Source organism: Ornithorhynchus anatinus, chromosome 14 (genome assembly GCF_004115215.2).
Source record: "Ornithorhynchus anatinus isolate Pmale09 chromosome 14, mOrnAna1.pri.v4, whole genome shotgun sequence".
Classification (NCBI taxonomy): Eukaryota; Metazoa; Chordata; class Mammalia; order Monotremata; family Ornithorhynchidae; genus Ornithorhynchus; species Ornithorhynchus anatinus.
The window spans coordinates 18,602,686-18,625,696 of NC_041741.1; the positions used below are offsets into that span (position 1 = coordinate 18,602,686).

The 23,011-nt window shown below is 45.9% G+C and overlaps 1 protein-coding gene across 1 annotated transcript in view; it reads left to right on the top strand.

The window, feature by feature from the left end:
- The window catches only part of LGR5 (leucine rich repeat containing G protein-coupled receptor 5), a 102,669-nt gene that overhangs the window by 63,023 nt on the left and 16,635 nt on the right, over nt 1-23,011 (top strand). The window contains exons 5-12 of the mRNA XM_029079307.2: nt 343-414; nt 8,777-8,992; nt 10,900-10,971; nt 18,008-18,076; nt 19,564-19,635; nt 20,872-20,943; nt 21,042-21,110; nt 21,242-21,313. Of these exons, the coding sequence (XP_028935140.1) occupies nt 343-414; nt 8,777-8,992; nt 10,900-10,971; nt 18,008-18,076; nt 19,564-19,635; nt 20,872-20,943; nt 21,042-21,110; nt 21,242-21,313 (714 nt within the window). The remainder of the gene's footprint in view (nt 1-342; nt 415-8,776; nt 8,993-10,899; nt 10,972-18,007; nt 18,077-19,563; nt 19,636-20,871; nt 20,944-21,041; nt 21,111-21,241; nt 21,314-23,011) is intronic.

Below are 23,011 nucleotides of genomic sequence, written 5' to 3' on the forward strand. Positions count from 1 at the left end.
TCCCTCAAAGAAGGCAAATCTAGCTCAATGCGTTTTCATATCCTCAAAAAGGTTCTTCTACCAAAGGGAGAACTTTCCACTGGGAAGGTTTTGGTCTTTAGCTTCAAAGTTTGGAAAATATTAGACTAGATTACATTAGTCCCGATTAGCCCGTAAACCCATCAATGGGCAGGGACTGTCTCTGTTGCCGATTTGTCCATTCCAAGCGCTTAGTACAGTGCTCTGCACATAGTAAGCGCTCAATACATACTATTGAATGAGTGAAAATATGAAATTCCGTCTGCTCTTTTACCGCTATGAGTCTATATCATTAATGGTTTTCTCTTCGTCTCTCCATGGCAGCATGCTGCAGAACAATCGGCTCAGGCAGGTTCCCTCCGAAGCACTGCAGAATCTGCGAAGTCTTCAGTCCCTGCAAGTATCTCTCTTCCTCCACTCTGCATTTCGGAATGCACTGGGCTCCCAGGATTATTTAAATAGTATATCTTTCGGGGTGGAGACGTTGCTGCTGACAGTGAGCGTGAATCACTGAGAAGGAATCTTTCCTTGCATGCTTAAGCGTTGAGCCTAAAAAAATACATCAGAGCACCTTCTCTGGCCCTTTGCCATTTGGGTTAGAATATCTGAGACTCTCAGGGGGCTATCAACTAGCACCGCTGTCTCTCTCCTTCAGTGAGCCCATGACCGCAAAGAGTATTAGATCTTTAGTTTTGAAGAGCGGAAGAATATATCTTACCGGCAGCGGGTCATTGATAAACTACGAAATACAGTTGTACGCTCCCTTTGGGAAGTTAGAGAAGTGATTCGTATCCGAAATGGACATTTTACAGTCTCTGAATTGGATCAAAATCTGAGGAAAGATCTATTCCCGTAGTCGCAATTATCTCTCACCAAATTTAGGAAAGCATCTCTTCTTGCTTTCTCTCAGCCTGTACTTCCTGAACCGGAGCTTTATTTTTCAGATTATTCTCTAAGGTCATATCTACTTGAAAATAGTCCTCTTCTAGGGAACGAAAATGACCCTTTTTATGGAATTTATTAAGCACTTACTGTGTCAAACACTGATCTAAGTGCCGGGGTAAGTACAAGTTAATTAGGTCAGACACGGACCCTGCCCGACATGAGGCTCAAAGTCCAAGTAGGAGGGAGAACAGGTATTGAATCACCATTTTACAGTTGAGGAAACAGAGGCTCAGAGAAGTTAAGTGACTTGCCCAAGGTCACACAGCAAACACTTGGCAGAGCCGGTATTAGAACCCACATCCTCCAACTCCTAGGCCTGTGTTCTTTCTACTAAGCCATGCTGCTTCTTGTTCTGTAAATTCCCCCACTGGCTAGAGCAGCGGGGCTCAGTGGAAAGAGCCAGGGCTTTGGAGTCATAGGTCATGGGTTCGAATCCCGGCTCTGCCGCTTGTCAGCTGTGTGATTGTGGGCAAGTCACTTAACTTCTCTGTGCCTCAGTTCTCTCATCTGTAAAATGGGGATTAAGACTGTGAGCCCCAAGTGGGACAAACTGATTACCGTGTATCTACCCCAGCGCTTAGAACAGTGCTCTGCACATAGTAAGCGCTCAACAAATACCATCATTATTATTATTATTATAGCCCTTAATTTTTTTTAATGGTTAGGTGCTTACTATGTGAAAAGCCCTGTGTTGGCATCAATTAGTGCCGTGAAGCTGTTGCTGGTGACACAGGTGCATGTGAGAAAGAAGCGCACTTGGATATATGCTCATAGCTAAAGCCAGGTCCCCTGGTTAAATACTTATCAAAGATTTCCCACTGAGGGGAGAATTCTGACCAAATCCCGGTGAGCTGCCATGCAATCAACCCAAAACCATCTGTGGGAGTTGTTAGAAGACCCTCCCGAGTCCCACCATCAGAGAGCTGTGCCTCAGTTACCTCATCTGTAAAATGGGGATTAAGACTGCGAGCCCCATGTGGGACAGGGACGGTCTCTGACCCGATTATTTGTAAGCACTCAACAAATACCACAATTAATATTATTATTGTTGTTATCATCATCAGATAGGGGGATATATTAAACAGGCAAGAAAAACCTTCATATTGAGTCCTCGAGAGAGACTCAGGGGAGTCTAGTACAGTGCTCTGCACCTAGTAAGCACTCAATAAATACCATGGATCGCTTGACGAGCATCTTCCTAATATCTGCAGCACTGTATGGGACGCCGCTGAGATTTGCTTCATGCAGTTGAACGTATAGAACAATCCACTATAGCCCTGAGTCCCAAATGGTCTCTGCTCTTTTTCCTTGCTGACTACATGATTGCAAGAGATCAAAGTAAAATCCTTTCGGACCAACAGTGCAGTCCAGTTGATGATATAGGCATAGCCATAGGGGCATGCGTACTATAGAGATCTTAAATCCGGGTAAAATACGTCCAGTGGGTTATCGACAAACACATTCTGGGAATGAGTTGAAAATCTTATCCAGTTGAGCTGTATCAGACTGATTTTGAGGGTTAATTTCCATCTTATCCGAGTCTTACGAAAGAATTTAGATTTTGACTTTGTATAGAGAGCTTAAGAACAAATTATTTGTCAAAGTCTCCTGTCTGGCATGCAATATTTTCATTGTTCTTGAGTAGGAAAGCAGCGGGTGAGAAAGATAATACAAAACCCTCAAATGCTGTTCAGTGTTTTAACAAAAGCCACATTCTGCACTCCAGATTACTTTCAGATCATTTGCTCTCTTCAAACTTCATAGGCTTCATATGAAATTCTCATTATGTTGGAATTTGGTAGTTGGGACCAAAGATAAGCAAACCTACAGGGATTCTCTGTTCTGTCGGGAAATTCTGTAAAATTTTCAGCACTACTGCTTAATAGCACGAAAGTACCCATACTTCGTTCGTGAAAGCGCCTTTCCCCGAAGTAAAGAAGTCAAAGAAGCAGAAAAATCCAGACTGTGTTGTCAGCGAAAAGGGCTAAGAGCAGTGACTGAATTAAATGCAGATAATGACAGTAGTCACTCTAAACAGCTGTGTAGCAGACAGCTGATGGGATGATAAGAGTTTCTAACTAAAAGCTTCTCTCAGTTGAAAGAGATCACTAGCAAAAGGAATCCTTTGAGGAAAAGAAAACCGAGATTCTTTTGTTTCTTTGTTGTCGGTCTGATAAAGGTGTGCAGATTTAGTTTCTCAATCCATACAGTCTAGAGGTTTTCCTGTTCACCAGATGTTTCCTTTTTTATTTGCTCTTTCACAATACCAATTTCAGTACTTTTTGAAATCCTATAAATATTTGGGCTGTGAAAAAGAGAAGAGTAAATTTTTTTTGAATTCATTTAGAATTTTGAAGCCGCTCAATGGGCATTTCTGGCTTGGTGTTGCTTTGAGTGATGTTCACTATCAGTCTGAAGTAGGTATTTTTCAGTCTACTGCTTTCCTTGGGGATGTTCCCTTTAGAAATGATGAATATGCGTGGTGTGCTAAGATAATTACTAACCAGCATCTTACCAAATGTTATTCTTTTCTAGTTGAATCGTTAGGTTTGTTTTACTTTCGGATTGTAGCCATCCATACGATTTTGAAATTCCGAAACTGTCCCTTTCCTATATCCCTCCTGCTTGATTGAAAGCTGCTGCTGGAGGTGCTGTGTATTAATATTAACAACAACAATATCCCTTGCCATTTGGCCATCTGATATTGGAAGATAATGCAGGAATTTTAACTCTTTATACGCAACAGAGTGAATAAAGTCAATAAGCACTCGGGAGAGTTTAGTGTAACAATATACCAGAATTGGTAGATATGATTATCTTGTCTACTCCTTAGCACAGTGCTTGGCACACAGAAAGAACTTAATAAATATGAAGATGGAGATGATGATGATACCTGGTCACCCTTTGAGTTATCCTCTTTGGAAGGCATTTGTGAGGCTTCTTGGTAAAATCGCAAGGGATTACCGTCTGGGAGGAAGAGGAGAGAACGTTGAGGGAACTTTTGTAGAAGTTGCAGGGTGTGGCGGGGACATGAAAGTGAGAAGAGCAAAGTGTGCCCAGAGAAGGAGAGAAAGCAGTGTCGTGCAGAGGAGGAAGCCGAAAGGGACCAAGCCTGGAATTGTTTTCTCCAGCATAAACTGAGACTGAGGAGGGTACGTCCAAGATGCGTAGTAGGAAAGGCAGAAAATTGAGACGCAAACGAAACGTAAGAAAGCCGGCACTGAACCCAGTATATAATAAGAACAGCAATGATGATGGCATTTGTTAAGCGCTCACTATGTGCCGAGCACTGTTTTAAGCGCATCAGGTTGTCCCACGTGGGGCTCACAGTCTTAATCCCCATTTTACAGATGAGGGAACTGAGGCACAGAGAAGTTAAGTGACTTGCCCACAGTCACACAGCCGACAAGTGGCAGAGCTGGGATTCGAACTCATGAGCCCTGACTCCAAAGCCCGTGCTCTTTCCACTGAGCCACGGGTAGATACAAGGTCTTCAGGTTGTCCCACGTGGGGCTCACAGTCTTAATCCCCATTTTACAGATGAGGTCACCGAGGTGCAGAGAAGTTAAATGACTAGCCCGAAGTCACACAGCTAAGAGCTGGGATTAGAACCCACGACATCCGACTCCCAAGCCCAAGCTTCTTTCCACGAAGCCACGCTGCTTATAGGTGACTGATTGTAGATAAATTCTGGTAACTCAGCCTGTGCCTCCCTGATCGGGGACAACACGCTGAGGGTGGTCATGTCTCTTTCTAGAGTAGGAGTCTGAATGACGCTTGAACTCAAGGTTCTCTGGCTTCCAGTTATTTTTCCCCGCAATGTCACATTTGATCTACCAAACTGGAAAGGAAAAGGAATCATTTGAAGCTGAACCTATCAAATGTCACTGGTTTCTGTTGGTGTTGCGTGGCTCAGACTTTAGGCTCGTTGAGTGCAGGGATTGTGTCTGTTATATTGTCATATTGTACTCGCCCAAGCAGTTAGTACAGCGTTCTGCACACAGTGAGCGCTCAATCAACACGACTGACTGACTCGGAGGAGGTATTTCTATAGGATCAGTATGCAGTGTGCCACCAATCAGTGAATTGTATTTATTGAGGGTTTACTGTGTGTAGAACCCTGTGCTAAGTGCTTAGGAAAGTACTGTATAATAGAGTAAGTAGTCGCAATCCCTGACTCGAAGAATTTACAGTCTAGAAATAGAGAGACGTATCAAAATAAATAGCCGCTAGGGGATAAAGCTAAGTTTTAGGATATGTACATAAGTGCTATGGGGCTGGGATAAGAAACAAAGTGGAAAGAACCCGGGTTTGGGAGTCAGAGGACGTGGGTTCTAATCCCCGCTCTGCCGCTTATGGGCTGTGTGACCTTGATCGAGTCGCTTAACTTCTCTGGGCCTCAGTTATCTCATCTGTCAAATGGGGATGAAGACTGAGTCCCACGTGGGACAACCTGATGACCTTGTATCTACCCCCAGCGCTTAGAACAGCGCTTGGCACATAGTGAGCGCTTCCCAAATGCCTTCATTATTATTATTACAATCCCAAGTGCACTGGGAGACTGAATAGAGTGGCGAAGTGAGAAGTTAGTCCGGGGAGCCTTCTTTCAAAGAGACAAGATTTCAGCGGGGCTTTAAAGATAGGGAGGGAGCTGATCTGTCAGATACGAAGGAGTTTCGGAGCAGGGAGGGGACGTGAGCAAGGGTGAAATCGATGGCTTCTTTAGATTCCTACCAATCATTCTATTACTAATCAGCCATAATGAATTTACTGATGAATTTACAAGAACGAGGATTCTGAAGGCCAACACTGTTATCTACTGTTTGATTTCTAAATGACCTGAAAAATCTATTCCTTGCATTACTTTTACAGCGATGCTGAATGTGGGAAAGGAAGACTATCTGCAACGATTTTAGGAAAGTTAGTTGTGGAGTCTACGGGGGATGAGAAAAGATGTTACGAGAAATGCAGGAGTGCATATTATATCGAAATTAGAGCTCCAATCTCCAATCAGTTCAATAGTTAAGAAGGGAGGCTCTAACCCCTTCATTTATGAATACGCATCTCACAGAAAGAAATTATTTCTCTTTTGGTATAACAAAATAACAGGCGACTCCCTTTCCCCCCTGCTGAAATTAGATCAAAGTCCACTATTGGCCAGGCATAGAGGATGGATTGAGTTGAGTTTTTTTGAACATTTCCAGCCCCATCTGTTGATAAAACCTTGAGTTATTTTAGAATTCGTGTTCTACTCAATTCCGTGTCAGTTATTATCCTGGAAATTTAACGGTAAAAAGGCTCTGACATTGACCGTACAAAATTTGTTCCACCTGACCTTGTTCCAGTTATTTGCCAGCCTTTGGGCTACAGCCTAATACATCACTTTTTTTTGTTTCCCATTGAGAGGGAATAAATAGTATGGCTGGGGAGACTGAGTGGATTTGACCTTTTCTGTGACTCAAAATGGGGAAGGCATCTGTCATAAACAGCTCCCTTCCTCTTCAAACTGTGTGAATGTGGTTTAGAGAGGATTGTTTGGTCCTGCTATTCTGCTTTCTGGGTCTTTATGACCTTAGCCACTTTCCAGACTCCACTTCACCATTTTTCAGAATCCATCTGTGCTCCCTTCCAGAAAAAAGAATAACCTAGTGCCATGTGGCTAAATAGTTTATTTGAGCTGCAAGAGCATAGTAGACTTACTTAGGCAAGCAGATATATATTAGAATTATATCACGCACACCAATAAACACTTGCTGCAGAATGTCATGAGCTTTGTGCACATAAATGACAAAATCGTCTGCTGGTTCTGTGCCAACTGCTCCCAAACGGACACTATTCTCAGGCATGGGGTTCTTCGTGCCCCAAAGAAAGAAATCAAATGACAAGAGTATTGTTAGAAATGCCAAGACAATTATTATCTGATGAATGTAAGGAAGTACACTAAGTAGGGCGGAGATGACAACCGGGGACTTTACTCATTCATTTAATTATATTTCTGTAGCACTTACTGTGTGCAGCGCACTTTACTGAGCGCCTGGAAGCATACGGCACAATAAGCAGACACATTCCTGCCCCAAATGAGCTTCCAGGCTGCGGGGGGGAGAGAGACAGACATAAATATAAATAAATAAAATTATAGATTTGTCCATGAGTGCTGGGGGGTCTGAGAAGGGGGTTGAACAAAGAGAGCAAGTCAGGGCGACGCAGAAGGGAGTGGAGAAGATGAAAGGGGGGCTCAATAAGGCTTTGAAGAAAGGAGAGAGTCATTAATTGTCCGTCGGATTTGAGGAGGGAGGACGTTCCAGGCCAGAGGCAGGAAGTGGGCGAGGGGTCGGTGGCAAGATAGATGAGACTGAGGCACAGTGAGAAGGTCAGCATTAGAGGGGTGAAGTGTGCTAGCTGGGTTGTAGCTGGAGACTAGTGAAGTGAAGTGGGAGGAGGCAAAGTGGTTGAGTTCTTTAAAGCCGAAGGTGAGGAGTTTTTCTCTGATGCACAGATGGTTGGGCAGCCACGAGAGTTTTTTGAGGAGTGGGAAGAGACGTTCTGAATGTTTCTGTAGAAAAATGATATGGAAAGCAGAGTGAAGTAGGGACTGGAGTGGGGAGAGACAGGAGGCCGGGAGGTCAGCAAGAAGGCTGATGGAGTAATCCGGGAGAGATAGGATGAGTGACTGTAATAGTGCGGTGCCAGTTTGGATGACGAGGAAAGGGTTGATTTTAGAGCCACTTCAACATGGTATTTGGGGAGGAAAAAGTTAATCTACCGTCCTCCATTATATTCACTGAACTTTTACTATGCGCAGAGGACTGTACTAAGTACTCGGGAGAGCAGAGTATAATGCTAAGCACTTGGGAGAGCACAATATCGCTCAATATAGAGTTGGTAGACACATCCTGCCCTCTTCTAGCCAACAACCTTCAAAAGAAGTTCACACATAGATTTTAAACCGACCAGAACGGTAGCAGTGATGGTATTTAGTCATGGTGATATCTATTCAACACTATGTGCAAAGCACTGTACTGAGCCCGGGGAAAGAAATACACATATGAGATATAGGGACAGACCCTAGCCGCCAACGAGCTCGCAACCTAAGGATGACTTCCAGCCTGTAAGCCCGTTGTGGGCAGGGATTGTCTCTCTTTATGGCTGAATTGTACTTTCCAAACGCTTAGTACAGTGCTCTGCACGTAGTAAGCGCTCAATAAATGCGATTGAGTGAATGAATGATGAGGAGATCTGGAGTGCCTTCTGAGTGTAACACACTGTACTAAGATCTGGGAAAAGTATACCGGAAGAAAAACAGCCTACCTAAAAAGAATTTAGCATCAGAGCAGGGAGACAATCACACAACATCATTAGCATAGAGCAGAAGCAGCGGGAGGGATCAAGGGCAGGTTGGTACTGGAATGAAAATGCCAGGATGAAATAGCAGATTAAATCAGTCCAAATGAGGATCCGATTGAATTTCCATAGGGACGTAGGTGTTGAAGATGATCATAAATACATAAGGGAAGGGGTAGCATTTGGGTCGATCTGACTTTGACCCTGGGAATTAACTGGCATCTGCCGAACCCCTAGGGAGATCTGTGCTTTATTATCTACGTGACTAGCCTTTGGCCTCGGGCCTCAGAACCAAACATTTTCCTGGGATCGCGGCTCTCTGATCTACGCAGATGGTAGCCGCAAGATGAAGCCCGAGATAGAAGGACACAAAGGAAAGGTTTTGGTTATCTGGGGACATCCAAAGAAAGCACTGAGTAGCTCCTTCGGGCGTACACCGAGTCGGTCATTTCTGCTCTGCTGTTTTTTGTAGGCGTTTGGATGCCAACCACATCAACTCCGTTCCACCCAACTGCTTCAGCGGCCTGCATTCTCTCAGACACCTCTGGCTCGATGACAACTCTCTGACGGAAATTCCAATCCGGGCGTTTAGGAGTCTACCGGCCCTGCAGGCCATGACACTGGCCCTGAACAAAATTCACCACATACCAGATCACGCCTTTGGAAACCTCTCCAGTTTGGTCGTTCTGTAGGTTTTATTGCTAGTCTATGATTTACGGCTCCACTGTAAGTGCCCGGCCCCTTCCCAGTATTCATTTCAAAAGTCCGGACTTGAGACTTGGATCGAGAGCGTTCCGTAGCAATGAGGCCACGGATATCAAGGGAGGGTTTGTTTCGGGTTGTTATTGTTCCTTTGGCTTGTTATCCCCCTGAGCTCCGAGGAGGGTACGTGCCACGGGGGAAGTGGAAGGGGAGCCCCTCTTCTCTTAAGAATAATGATGGAATTTGCTAAGCGCTTATTACGTGCCAAGATCTGTACTAAGCATTAGGGTGAATACGAGATAATCAGGTCACAGTCCCTGTCCCACGTGGGGTTCGCATATTCATCCCTTCATCTAGACTGCCCCCAGGCAAAGAAGAGAATAAATATATAACTGCTTCCGGGACTCCTAATCGTGGCTGCTTGATGGCGGCCAACATCCTTTCACTCGTTCGTGAGTATTTATTGAGCCCCTATTGGGTGCAGAGGACTTCCACTAAGCACTTGGAATAATAATAATAATGGTGCTTGGTAAACACTTACTAAATTCCCAGCGCTGTTCTAAGCACTGGAGTAGATAATAATAATAATAATGTTGGTATTTGTTAAGTGCTTACTATGTGCAGAGCACTGTTCTAAGCACTCTTCTAAGGCTCACAGTCTTAATCCCCATTTTCCAGATGAGGTAACTGAGGCCTAGAGAAGTGAAGTGACTTGCCCACAGTCACACAGCTGCCAAGGGGCAGAGCCTGAATTCGAACCCATGACCTCTGACTCCCAAGCCCGGGCTCTTTCCTCTGAGCCACGCTGCCTCCCTACGAGTTCATCAGGTTGGACACCGTCGCTGTCCCACGTGGGGCTGACAGTCAATCCCCATTTTACAGATGAGGTCTCCGACGCCCGAGGTCACACAGTAGACAGGCAGTGGAGGCAGAATTAGAACCCAGGTCCTTCTGACTCCCCAGGTCCGTGCTCTATCCACTGAGGTTCCTGCCCTCTAGGAGTGAAAAGTATGCCGGGTACCGGGAACAGCTCTAAATCCACCAGCACCCGAAAATATAGATGGAAAATGGGGGGCGGGAATGTGCTTGCAAGAATGAATTACAGCTGGGGTGGCCAAGCTCGTTAATAGTTTGTAAGTGAATAATGAAATATGGTGGGCTGTGTCCATCCTGATTAGCTTCTATCTACCCCAGTGCTTAGTACAGTGTCTGACGCATAGTAAGCACCTACCTACCACCATTAAAAAATGTGGTGCAGTATCAAAAATGTCTGCACTTCTGTATTTGGCCTTAGGAGCAAGCGGACATTGGGCCTCTAGAATGATGAGTCCCAGAATTACTGCCTTCTCTGTTTTGCAAATATCATTCCTGACTCCCACAATGAGTCAGTGAGACATCAAAATTGGATTAATTTACAGTTATTTTTCCACAGAAATACCTAGGACCCCTTTACCTATCAAAGGTATAATTGTCGCTTCGCTTCCTGGGCCAACGTTTTGAGCTCGGGCCTCAATTTGAGAATATAAGAATCTACTTGGTCAGATTGTTTCTTGTGGAGTCTCGATTTTGTGGTAACATAGAAGTAAATCCCAAGCAAATAAGTGTCTGCATCTCTACGCCATTAAAAATCGTAGTCTCATTAGGTTAATGAACTTGATGGAACGTGATTCGGGCTTTTCTTTTCTCGCTGTGAATTTCTGAAGCATTGAAAAGAAAGCCTGGGTCTTTGTGTGAGGGAGGGAAGGGCGACATCTTCTCGGCAAAACACGGCCTGTCTTTAGTTAGCGCAGCCTTGAAAATGAGTTTCTTGTGATTTAACCCGTCACAATGTTTAGCTCAAATCCAGTGTTTGCAGTGTGCTGGCCTGACTGAGCTCTCCATGTCCTCCTTCAGACATCTTCATAACAATAGGATCAACTCCCTGGGAAAGAAGTGCTTTGATGGGCTCCACAACCTAGAAACTTTGTGAGTTGACCTTTTCCTTGTTTCCCTTTTTCAGTGTTTCCAAAAGAATAAAAATAGCCGAAAAGCCAGACATACTTTTGGTTTGCTTAATTGCTAAGGGCTTGAAGCGATTGTTTCTGATGACTGGATAATTCCCACTCGATTCTAAACGATGCAATTGAAGTTTACGGGATGGTTTCCTTTCATTTGTGCCTTTATAACTAGAATGAGTATTACGCCTGCCCTTGTACCGCGAAATATCTACGCTCCTTTGTTTAGAAATAGTCATCCAAGTCTCATTTTCAGGACCAATTCACTGTAATTATTCGGTTTTAAATCGTTGAACTCTGTCTCGCGTGAGGCTTAGGAAGGGTGCGGGGTGGTTGAATGAAGCGCGAGCTACCCGGTGGAAAAGGAGGGCACCTACCTCCCGGAAATGGCAAAAGTCAAGGAATGGATTAAGAACCGATCCCTGATTGATCAAAAAGGCTGATTGGTCATTGCCCATCGATCATCCGAGCACGTGTAAGAAACTCTCGCCCTTGCCTGGTAGAAGCCAGATCTAGAGAAGCAACCAGTAAACGGGGGAAAGTCACAAATCCATGTCCATATCTTCCACTGGGCCAGGCTGCCATTCACGTCTTGACAGCTCAGCTCCCCGTGGAAGAATGGAGCCACTTCAGAATCAACGATAGGGAAGACCTGTCTCCCTAATTGCTGCCTTCTCCACCAAGCTGGGCAGTAGTGACTGGTGGTTCTGCCCTGGGATTATACGACCTGCGAAGCATTCTCTTCCAGAGTCTCCGATGAACTTACTCCACGGGTTCAACATCCCAGTTTTGCGTAGACCAGTCACGTAAGATGAAGGTGGAGAATAGTTTCCCTAATAGTAGGCAATAATCGGAACTCTCCACAGCACTAAACTGGCTCCGAAATGCTGACTGGGAAATCAGGGGGTGGGGGTTTGAGGACTGGGAAATCCCGTATGTCTTTTTTCCACAGAGTTTCTCTAACTAGCTTCAAGCGACCCCTAGGTTGCCGGGAGCACCCATCAAGTACTTTGCTGCATGGACCTAAACTGGCCAACCTCGTCCCTGGATGACTGGGACATTCCCAGCGTCCTGTGGGGCCGATCCAGCCCCCGACTGCATCTTGTAGGACAAAACGGCATCCTCACCCTCGGCTTGGTAATTAACCTAGGGATCTGGGAACTTCCCAGCAGCATGGGTGAGCAGGATGGCAAGGAGGGCAACCTTGATGGTTCCCGCATTATCCTTTTCCCCGTGGAATACTGGCTGGTTCCCCGAGACCCCCTGCGTCGTTATTTGTAGCATTTTACTGCCACACAACTTCATCTTTGACCTCTGCCTACCACAGATAGAAATTTCCTGCCCAGAGTGAGGCTTAGAGATTGTCAGTATGAGGGCAGCAGAATTAAATGACTTACCAATCAAGTGAGGGTTAAAAACCATTTATTCTCCACGGAGAACCACATTCGATTCATCAGCCAAAGGTTTACCCGAGATAACTAGGAAGTTGTTCGTTCACCGATTCCCCCTATTTAGTAATCCCGCGATTATTTTTCTGTCAGAGAAAGATTCAAAACTTTCCTTAAGCTATTTGCATCCTGTGAGAGTGGAGCTCCTGGGGATAGGTTTTTTATCATAATTATTATTAGCAGTAGTACTTACTATGTGCCAGGCATTGTACTAAGCACTGGGGTAGATACAAATTAGGCCAGATGTAATCTCGGTCCCACATGGAGTTTACAGTCTAGGAGAAATATATTGAATCCCCATTTTACAGATGAGGAAACTGAGGTACAGAGAAGTGAAATGACCTGCCCAAATTCACAGAGCCGGCGAGTGGCAGAGCGAGGATTAGAACCCACATCCTCTGACTCCCAAGCGGCTGATCTTTCCGTTAGGCCGTGCCACTTCTTGTTGCCCTCCTTTAAGCCCTGTTTTCCTCCAGTCCTCCTTTGGAATTCCATTCCGTATTAATCTTCCATTTTGGGTTTACTCCTTCTTCCCGTCTCTCCCTTGGCTGGTTTTGTTTTCCCTCCTTGTCTCTCTTTCCTGTCTATGTGGAATTTTGATTTGCCATCCATCCCTTTTTCTTTGGGGGCGTGGGAGGGGGTCTCCTCCGCTCTGCCCCCAGCCCACCTATGGGACTGTGCATTGTGTGTTTTGGGGGTTGCAGGGTGAGGGACTGGGAGCTTGTGCTCAGAGGCACACACCACATCCCTTAGCCCAAAGGGAAAGCTGGAAGATGAAGATCTTCCAGAGAAGACGGCCGCTGGTGGGGGGGTTTCCCGGAGGAGGGAAAACCCTGAGGGTACGAAAGCTCTCTAGCAGAACCCTGATGCTTGAATCCTTCGGTATCACCACCGTCGTATGGTCCCAGGCACCAAATAATAATAATAATGATGGTAGGGGAAGCAGCAAGGCTCAGTGGAAAGAGCCTGGGCTTCGGAGTCAGAGGTCATGGGTTCGACTCCCAGCTCTGCCACTTGTCAGCTGTGTGACTGTGGACAAGTCACTTAACTTCTCTGTGCCTCAGGTACCTCGTCTGTAAAATGGGGATTAACTGTGAGCCTCACGTGGGAGAACCTGATTACCCTGTACCCCAGCGCTTGGAACAGTGCTCTGCACATAGTAAGCGCTTAACAAATACCAACATTCTATTATTATTATTATTATTAAGCACTTACTATGTGCCAGGCACTCTAAGAGCAGGGGTGGATACAAGCAAATCAGGTTGGACACAGTCCCTGTCCCACAGTCTCAATCCCCATTTTACAGATGAGGGAACTGAGGCCCAGAGAAGTGAAGCGACTTGCCCAAGGTCACACAGCAGACAAGTGGCGGAGCCGGGATTGGAACTCACGATCCTCTGACTTGCAGGCCCGTGCTCCAGCCACTACGCCACGCTGCTTCTCTATCCTGCTCCGGGGGGACGTGAAGTCACAGAAGACTCCAGACTTAACTGTGTTCTTCACTTTCCCCAGATAGCAGGGCCATCCCACTCCTCTGGGCACCAGAGAACAGCCAGGTGGACTCTGGCGGGACTGGGCATTAAAGGGGGAAAGCATCCCAAATCTGGGAGAAAACAAAACAGGTCCTCAGTCCCAGTGAATAACACAGGGGCCTGAGAGTCAGAAGGACCTGGGTTCTAATCCCAGCTCCTCCCTTATCTGTTGTGTGACCTTGGGCAAGTCACTTCACTGGGCCTCAGTTACCTCATCTGTAAAATGGGGATTAAGACTATAAGCCCTGTGTGGGACAGGGACTATGTCCAATTCAATTACCTTGTATCCACCCCAGTGCTTAGAACAGTGCCTGTATTTAGATGAAGCATTTTGAACGGTGATCCCTCTTACCTAGAGCTCCCTCCCCCTCCAATCAAACAATTAAATCAATGATCGATCAATGACATTTATCCATGTGTGCCAGATCCCACTCTTCCCACTTTCAAAGCCTTCTTAAAACCACATCTCATTCATTCAATCCTATTTATTGAGAATGAAAATGGATCATACGGTTCTCCTCGTGAGGAGTCGGTGAAACTCAAGCCAAGAGTCTTGGCTCTTCCCCACAGCAGAGAATTGGAGGAACGGAAGCTCAGTATTGGACTGTCCCAAGCGCTTAGTACAGTAAGGGTTCAATAAATACGATTGAATGAATGAACGGGCCTTTTCTCCCTCCTCCGGACACACTCGCCTTTGGCCTTTCTCTTCCTCCTCCACCGCACGCATGAATCCACACCTACGGGTCAGGGATGCAATACAATCCTCCTCAACTGGTACATCGGTGCTCGGCGCTGTTCGTTAGCGGGACTAGAGTGGGAGCCTGAAATCACTGCCTCAATCCCCTTAGATCCGGCCTCTTGCCCTCTGAAGGGTGATTCATGATTAGCGGAGGATGAGTTGAGTCTGCATCCTAACCGGGTGGAACCCTACTGAAGCAGATGAATTCATAGGGAAGCTGGTTCTCTCACTGTTCAAGGGGAAGGTATTGCTTCCTCCATCCCCCCCCTTCCATGGCCTGCTCCACTAATAGAGCTTTGCCAGTCCCGATATTTTTTTCAGGTGGGTGGGGAGGGTGAAACAGAGGATGAGAATGTGTTTCTCATTGGCATTCCAATTTTCAAAAATGTTCAGAGGTGTTCCTTTTTCTCTGGCACTGGAAGAATTGCCATAAAGCTAAAAGTTAAATGATACAAGAAGCACCATTTGGATACATGGGATAAAATGCAAATATCTTTGTGTTTTAATAAGTAGAGTTTCTTTGCAGAAGGCATGGGGTTCCCAGTCTAAGAGGGAGAGAACAATAACTTAATCCCCATTTTACAGATCAGGAAACAGAGGCACAGAGAAGTTAAGTGACTTGCCCAAGGTCACACATTGGACAGTTGGTAGAGCCGGGATAGAAACTCAGATTCTCAGTTCCTGGGAAAGATCACGTTGTTGCTCCTCTTCTCTCTGTCCCCAAGGCCTCCACAAAAAAATACGTGTAAAAGAGTGTCCCGAAGAATCAGAAGTATTTTCTAACACCGTCTTCCTGACTCCTTTTGCTAACCTTGAGCATGGCTTCCTAAAATAGGTGGATTAAGGCTGGACCCAACCCAGCTTTGCTCCTTTAGTAATTAGACAAGGAATCTTCAATTCTGAGCAAGCCAAACATATCAGAGAGGAGTAACCTTAGGTTCTTCATAAACTTCTCAAGGACAACCAAATGCAAATCCTCATTTCCAACCACAAGCCCCAGCTCCCTTCTACTTTGCTGCTTTTTCTAAAACCTTTGGACACAAACCTCCCCAAATGCTCCAGGGGCTGATATTCTCTCAGACACCTTTGGCTCCGCCGCCGACTCTGTCCGCGTATCACCCCGGGAATACGTCGGCTAAAAAGCTTGCACCTTTATCTGATTTTTTTATGAAGTTTCATAGTCTTCTGATTTTCTAGTTGAGGATTCATTCCCCCTAACGACGCTTAACATAAAGAAACGAGTTACCTTAAACATGACACCCCAGTCCTCCGCAGCTCCAAACCCAGAGCCTTCATTTTCAGTTACCAAGCTCATCCTGATTTGATTGCAGCTCACTCCTCCCTCTTCCTACGTGCCATCAGAGGAAGAAAGATCGCACCTGGTTGGCCTCCAAATTTACATCTAATCAGGCTGGGCCTGTGTGTGCTTTCGGAATATCTTCTCTCTGGTCCAAGGGACCCTGAGCTCTTTCGATCAGCCCCGTTGATTCGGTTTTTCTGGCGCTGAGGGAAGAACCATACAAAGACTCGAAATCTCATCTGTAAGATTCTCACATTCCATCAGAGTGCGGCGGAAAGCGTGACCCGTGGCTCTCTTGGTCTTGGACGTTTTCACTTCAAACTTCCACCGCAGCATCTACTTCAACTCTGTGGCACAAAAGACGCAACTTTCAGATGCAGATGGATTGTTCTCTCCCTGCGTTGGCAAAGTCGCAAAGGTTTAGAGCAGTAGGCAGCAGTTGATTTTGAAATCGGCATCGCCACCGTGTAGGCTGAAGTGGGGGGTTTTACACCTTGGGGATTCCCCGCCACAGGCTGGATGGATTCCAAAATCACCAGCCTCTGTAAGCGCAGTCACAACCTGCCGATTTTCCACTTCGCTCTCTCATCTCATTATGCTTCTGAAGGGGGGAAAAAAGGAGAAGGAGCCAAGCGGAAGACTCCGGAGGTAGTGGGAAGAAGAGTTATCGATAAGACCTGACTCCAAACCCTTTCCTTCCTTCCCTTTTGAGCACCTACCTGCAGTATTTTGACTGCAGCATGGCCTACCCGAGGACGTGGGTTCTAATCCCGGCTGCCCACTTGTCTGCTGTGTGACGTCGGACAAATCACTTAACTTCTCTGTGCCTCAGTAACCTCATCTGTAAAATGGGGATTGAATGTGAGCCCCGCGTGGGATAGGGACTGTGTCCAACCTCATTGCCTGTTTACTTCTTCCCCCTTCTAGACTGTAAGCCCGTTGTGGGCAGGGATTTTCTCTCTTTATTGCTGAACTGTCCCTGCCAAGCGCTCAGTACAGTGCTCTGCACACAGTAAGCTCTCAATAAATACGATTGAATGAATGAATTTCCTTTTATCTACCCCAGTGCTTAGAACAGTGCTTAGTAAGTGGTTAACAAATACCATAATAATAATTATTATTATTATTGTTTTGACTTGTTCTTAGCATGTGACCTGTGAGGAATTACCACATCCCCTCCGCACATTTCAGAGCTGAACGAGTCTCAGGAGTTCCATTTTCCTTACATCAGTCAGTCGGTCGGTCAGTCGTATTTACTGAGCGCATACTGTGTGCGGAGCCCTGTAATAAGCACTTGGAAGAGTACAGTACAACAATAAATGAACACATTTCCCGCCCACAACGAACTCACAACCTATGCTACCTTCCTATTGTACTTCGGGCCACTGCCCTCTTTAAACTGACCGTTTCAGCGGTTATTATTATACAATATGAGGCTACCTCAGGCAGCTGGGTTAAGAATGCAAGTTCCAAATGCAAATTTGGGAAATGCAGTCAGTGCTCGGAAATTAGGCATGTTGGTCAAATGGGATCTTTGATGCTGGTAATCGTCCCGGAGTAGTCAGTGGAGAAAATGTTTATCATCTGACTGAGAAAAGCCTACTTTACCTGGTGTTTGGGATTTCTTGACCCCCTTTGAACATAATAATAATAATAATTATGGTATTTGTTAAACACCTACTAGGTGCCGAGCACTGTTCTAAGCACTGGAGTAGACACGAGGTAATCAGGTTGTCCTACGTGGGGCTCACAGTCTTAATCCCCATTTTACAGATGAGGGAACTGAGGCACAGAGAAGTTAAGTGACTTGCCCACGGTCACACAGCTGCCGAGCGGCCGAGCAGGGATTAGAGCCCACGTCCTCTGACTCCCAATTCTGTAGTCTGGCCACTAAGCCCCGCTGCTCCTTTATTGAAATAAATTATTCTTTATTCTTTCATTGACCTGTTGGTGAGAAGCGAAAAAATACGATCCATTTATTTTCACAGAGACCTGAATTACAACCATCTAAATGAATTCCCCACTGCTATCAGGACGCTCTCAAACCTCAAAGAACTGTAAGTATTTAGCGCAAATTCCGTGGGAGGAAACTTTGCCTTCTCTGTTGGGACTTTATTTCAAAAAGCCAATGGTTCCTGGAAAATCGAGTAAAAGTTAAAGACTGAAGAAAATCATTCATTCAATCGTATTTATGGAGCACTTACTGTGTGCAGAGCACTGAACTAATTTACTGGAAAGGGCAATTCAGCAATAAAGAGAGACAATCCCTGCCCCCACCGGGTTTACAGTCTAGAAAAAGGCAACCCTTAAAGACACTTTTCAATTTAGATAGTAAATCCCCCAATTGCTTGATTTTTTTTTCCCTTTTGAAGCATAAATTACCTTTTTTTTAACAATTCTGTTGTACTCTCCCAAGTGCTTAGTACGGTGTTCTGTAAGCACTCAATAAATACCACCGATTGACTGATTGAATGAATGATATTTTTGTAAATTCCCCACCCTGCGATTTTCTCAGATGCTCTGTAGAAATCTATTGCATCTAGACAGTTTTGTATTTAATAAAAAGGAGATTCAGTTATTTACAGAGCACCGTTGAAGAAAAAATACTCTCAAACCAAGGTGCACCATTCTACACCGAAGTAGTTTCCAATTCTCGGAATTCTAAACATAATCTTCCGATCTGAAAGGCAATCTTGTGCCAAAATAAAGTTAATCACTCACTGTCTGCCTAAGTGGCGATAGTGACTCTGATGATGGTTGCTAAGCACTTACTATGTGCCAAGCACTGCACTAAGAACTGGGGTAGATGGCAAGATAATCAGGTGGGACACAATCCCTGCCCCACATAGGGCTCACAATCTAAATAGCAGGGAGGACAGGTATTAAGTCCCAATTTTACAGATGAGGAAACTGAGGCAAAGGGAACTTAAGCGACTTGCCCAAGGTCACACAGCTGGCGACTGGCAGATTAGAACCCAGGTCCTCTGCCTCCCAGAGTCAAATTCTTTCCACCAGGCCACTCTACTTCCCACAACGAATATTCCAACCCCAAAATTGAAGGGCATTGGGAAATTTCTGTAGGCACAGCTGTTTCACTTCTATCTTTTGGAGAGCGCCTGTCAAACCGGCAAAGTCACCTTTGCTCCCAAATCTGTGACATTCTAAACGAATCTCAAAAACCACATGCTTGGAATCTGCACAGGCTCCTCTTGAGTTTTTATCTGATATACGGCTTTCCGTTCACTAGTGGCATTCCAGCAACGCTGAGTCCCGTGAAATTTTAGCATCTAATTGGGAATCGTGAAGGTTCATTCATTCATTCATTCAATAGTATTTATTGAGCGCTTACTATGTGCAGAGCACTGCACTAAGCGCTTGGAATGGACAAATCGGCAACAGATAGAGACAGTCCCTGCCCTTTGACGGGCTTGCGGTCTAATCGGGGGGAACGTTGGGCTTGCTGAAAACCTCCACACAGATAAACCCATCAGGAAATCACTCGCATCACGTCTTGCCTTCTAACGATCTTTTCCTTTCCCTACAGGGGATTTCACAGCAATAATATTAAAGCAATACCTGAACAAGCCTTTGTAGGCAACCCCTCGCTCATAACAATGTAAGTAACGGTGACTCCTTTCGTATTCGACGCCGAAGGCTTGATAATAATGATGTTGGTATTGGTTAAGCGCTTACTGTGCGCAGAGCACTGTTCTAAGCGCTGGGGGAGATCCAGGGTCATCAGGTTGTCCCACGTGAGCCTCACAGTCAATCCCCATTTTACAGATGAGGTCACTGAGGCACAGAGAAGTGACTCGCCCAGAGTCACAAACAGCTGCCAAGTGGCAGGGTGGGGATTCGAACCCGTGACCTCCGACTCCCAAGCCCGGGCTCTTTCCACTGAGCCACGCTGCTTCTCTAGCCACTGATAGGTTGAAAACTGCAATGAAAATTCGCTTTCAGACCCTAGGCCCCTCTCTATACACGTATGTACACACGTATGTATTTCGTCATCCTTCGCCTTGGGAAGAGACTCCGCTCTCGGCGCGTGGGATCGCAAAGGCCAGCGCGGGTTCCACGTTCCCGGCCGCGCCGCCCGCACAAAAAGGATGACCCTCGTTAGATGTCCACAGCATCAGCCGCTCTTTTCTCTTTCACCTCTTAACCTCTTGAACCGGACGAACGTCTGGCCGAAAAGGAGTCTCTCCTTTCTCGAGGGTTGTGTGTCGCGCCGCTTCTCTCCTCGGGATTCTTCTCTAACTGGGATTCGGCACTGTCTAAGGCTTCGTTTTACCGCGTCCTTAGATTCTTCCTCGATCCCCCTTACTTTCTATTTCTCGATTTACCGCTGTCGTCCGGGTGTCTTCGCTACCGTTCATTTCCCTGACGATTCCTGAATGGGGCCTCCCTGACCGCCCCGGCCCCCGCCAAATGGCACTGCTGCTTCTTCAGCACCAAACTGTTCGCCAAATACCGTGCCAGCCGCTCAGTCGCTAATGAGCAAGTATTAAATACTGAAAAATGACCTATTTATTTGCCTTTATCTGCAAGTCATTTTTCTGTGTTATCAAGAACCTTCCTTTCTGGGACGTTTTGCAAATAAAATAAAATCACCGCTGCACAGATTCACTTAGCTGGGTGTGACCTTTTATTTTTACACATCTCCAAATTTAAACGAAGCAATAAATCCTTTTCACCCATGGCTAAGGAAACAGGAGCTTCTACATGATACCTTACTCATCAGGGGAAGGGAACTAGATGTGCATTTATTAGCATGTAGGGAGCAAAAGTGTTTTGGTACTTTTTAAAATCATTAAATGCAGATCAATCACTTTTTCTTTTGTTTTATAAACAGACATTTCTATGACAATCCTATCCAGCTCGTTGGGAAATCTGCTTTTCAGCATTTACCTGACCTCAAAACACTGTAGGTCGCTTCATTCAGAACATTTTTGAAATGATTTTTTTTTTAGTGACTTCGCCTAGGCTCCACCCCTTATAACAATTTTATATTCTGACCTCCAGGACTCTGAATGGGGCTTCACAGATAACCGAGTTTCCCGATCTGACTGGGACGACAAGTCTGGAAAGCCTGTAAGTGCGTGAGTTGGGGGTTTCGTGTTGTCCCGAACAGATGTGCTCCTACTCTGACCAGACCTTAAGAAATTAAGCCATTTTTATATGATGGCCCAATAAAAGAACTGACCTATTTTGTGTTTTCACAGGACCCTGACGGGCGCAAAGATCACCTCTCTTCCCAAAGCCGTCTGCGATCAGCTACCGAATCTCCAAATGCTGTACGTCACAGTAAAGTTGATAATGCTGGGCCAGACAAAAAATTCGCTATTTGGGGATGGTAGAGTTTGGAACGTTGCCATCGTCCTTCCAAACTGAAACCTTTTCTCACAAGTTTCAGGAAGGCCTGGCTTGCCTTTTCTGCACTATTCTTCTTTTCGGGGCCAATGAGCATTAGAAAGGTTCCTCCCCTTTCGGCCTGACGAGTGACCCCCGGGGGACCCGTTCTTTTGTTCGCCCTTTTGCTGCCGGTCACGAGCAGTTTTCTTCTACTGTTTCGGTTGTCCCCGGTTTTCTTCCCGGGAGAGGGCAATAAACACATCAAATGGGCAATGAGCTCTCAGGAGACTCAACTGAGCAGAAAAAAACTGAAAGGGGTCAGTCGAACAAGATGGATGCTGACATGAAAAGCGGAGGAACTCAAAGTGTGGGAAGCGGAGAAGGGGCTCCCCTCCCACACCGTCCCAACCCCCGATGGCGAGAGCAGAGCTGCTTCGCGTGTAGCGTAATACGGTGTCCTGATTTCCCATCTCGGTTGAAAAGGCTGCATGTATTTGGCTCCTGAATCCATTCTTCCGTTCCAGATTCGTTTCCTCAGCCTAAGTCCAGAAAGGCAGACTGAAGTGAAGAGCTAAATGATGAGTAAAAACTCTCTTGTTTCTCCTCAGTGGCATTTTTTTAAATTCAGTCGGTCCATCAATCCTATTTATTTAGCGCTTGCTGTGCGCAGAGCACTGATCTAAGTCCTTGGGAGAGGAAATGCAACAGACATTCCCTGCCCACAAGAAATTCAGTTGTTCAATTTATTTGTTTCTGCCTTAGTTCCTCGAATGCTGATGAAACAATCAATCAGTCAACCAATCAGTGGTATTGATCGAGCACTTCCTGTTTGCAGAACACTGCGCCAAGATCTCGGGAGGCTTGCTAGATGAGATCCCTGGGCTCGAGGAGCTTACGGTTTAGAAGAAGAGACAGATAGGTAGATATATTAGAGATAGGGGAAGAAAGTCTGTCTCACTTCCAACCCTTCACCCTGTTTCTGTGGCATGGGACGCCCTCCCTTTCGCGTGTGACAGATGCTCACCATTCCCACCCTCAAAACCTTATGGACGCCACAACTCCTCCAAGAAGCCTCCCCTGAGTCCTCTTTTTCCGCTCCCTTTACTCACCATCCTCCCCCGCAGCAGCCCCACAGAACTTATATCCATATCCCAAATTGATTCGTTCATAATCATGTCTATCTCCTCCTCTAGACTGAATGCTCGTTGTGGGCAGGGAATGTCTGTTACCTTAATAATAAGAAGAATGATGGTATCTGTTAAGCGCTTACTGTGGGCCAAGCACTGTTCCAAGTAGATACAAGGTCATCAGGCTGTCCCACGTGGGGCTCGCGGTCTTCGTCCCCATTTTACAGATGAGGAAACTGAGGCACAGAGAAGTGACTTGTCCAAGATGGCACAATAGACAAGTGGTGGAGCCGGGATTAGAACCCAGGTCCTCTGACCTGGTTTCTTCCCACTTGGCCACGCCGATTCCCAAGAAGGTGGACCATCCGCTCAGGTTTTGGGAGAAGAGGTTTAAAAGCACATTTTTTGCCCTTTAACACTGCCCCGTCGACAGGATCCCGCAACCCTTCAAGTTCCCCAGGCCCACGCTCAACCAATCGGTAATATTTACTGAAGACTTACTCTGCGCAGAGC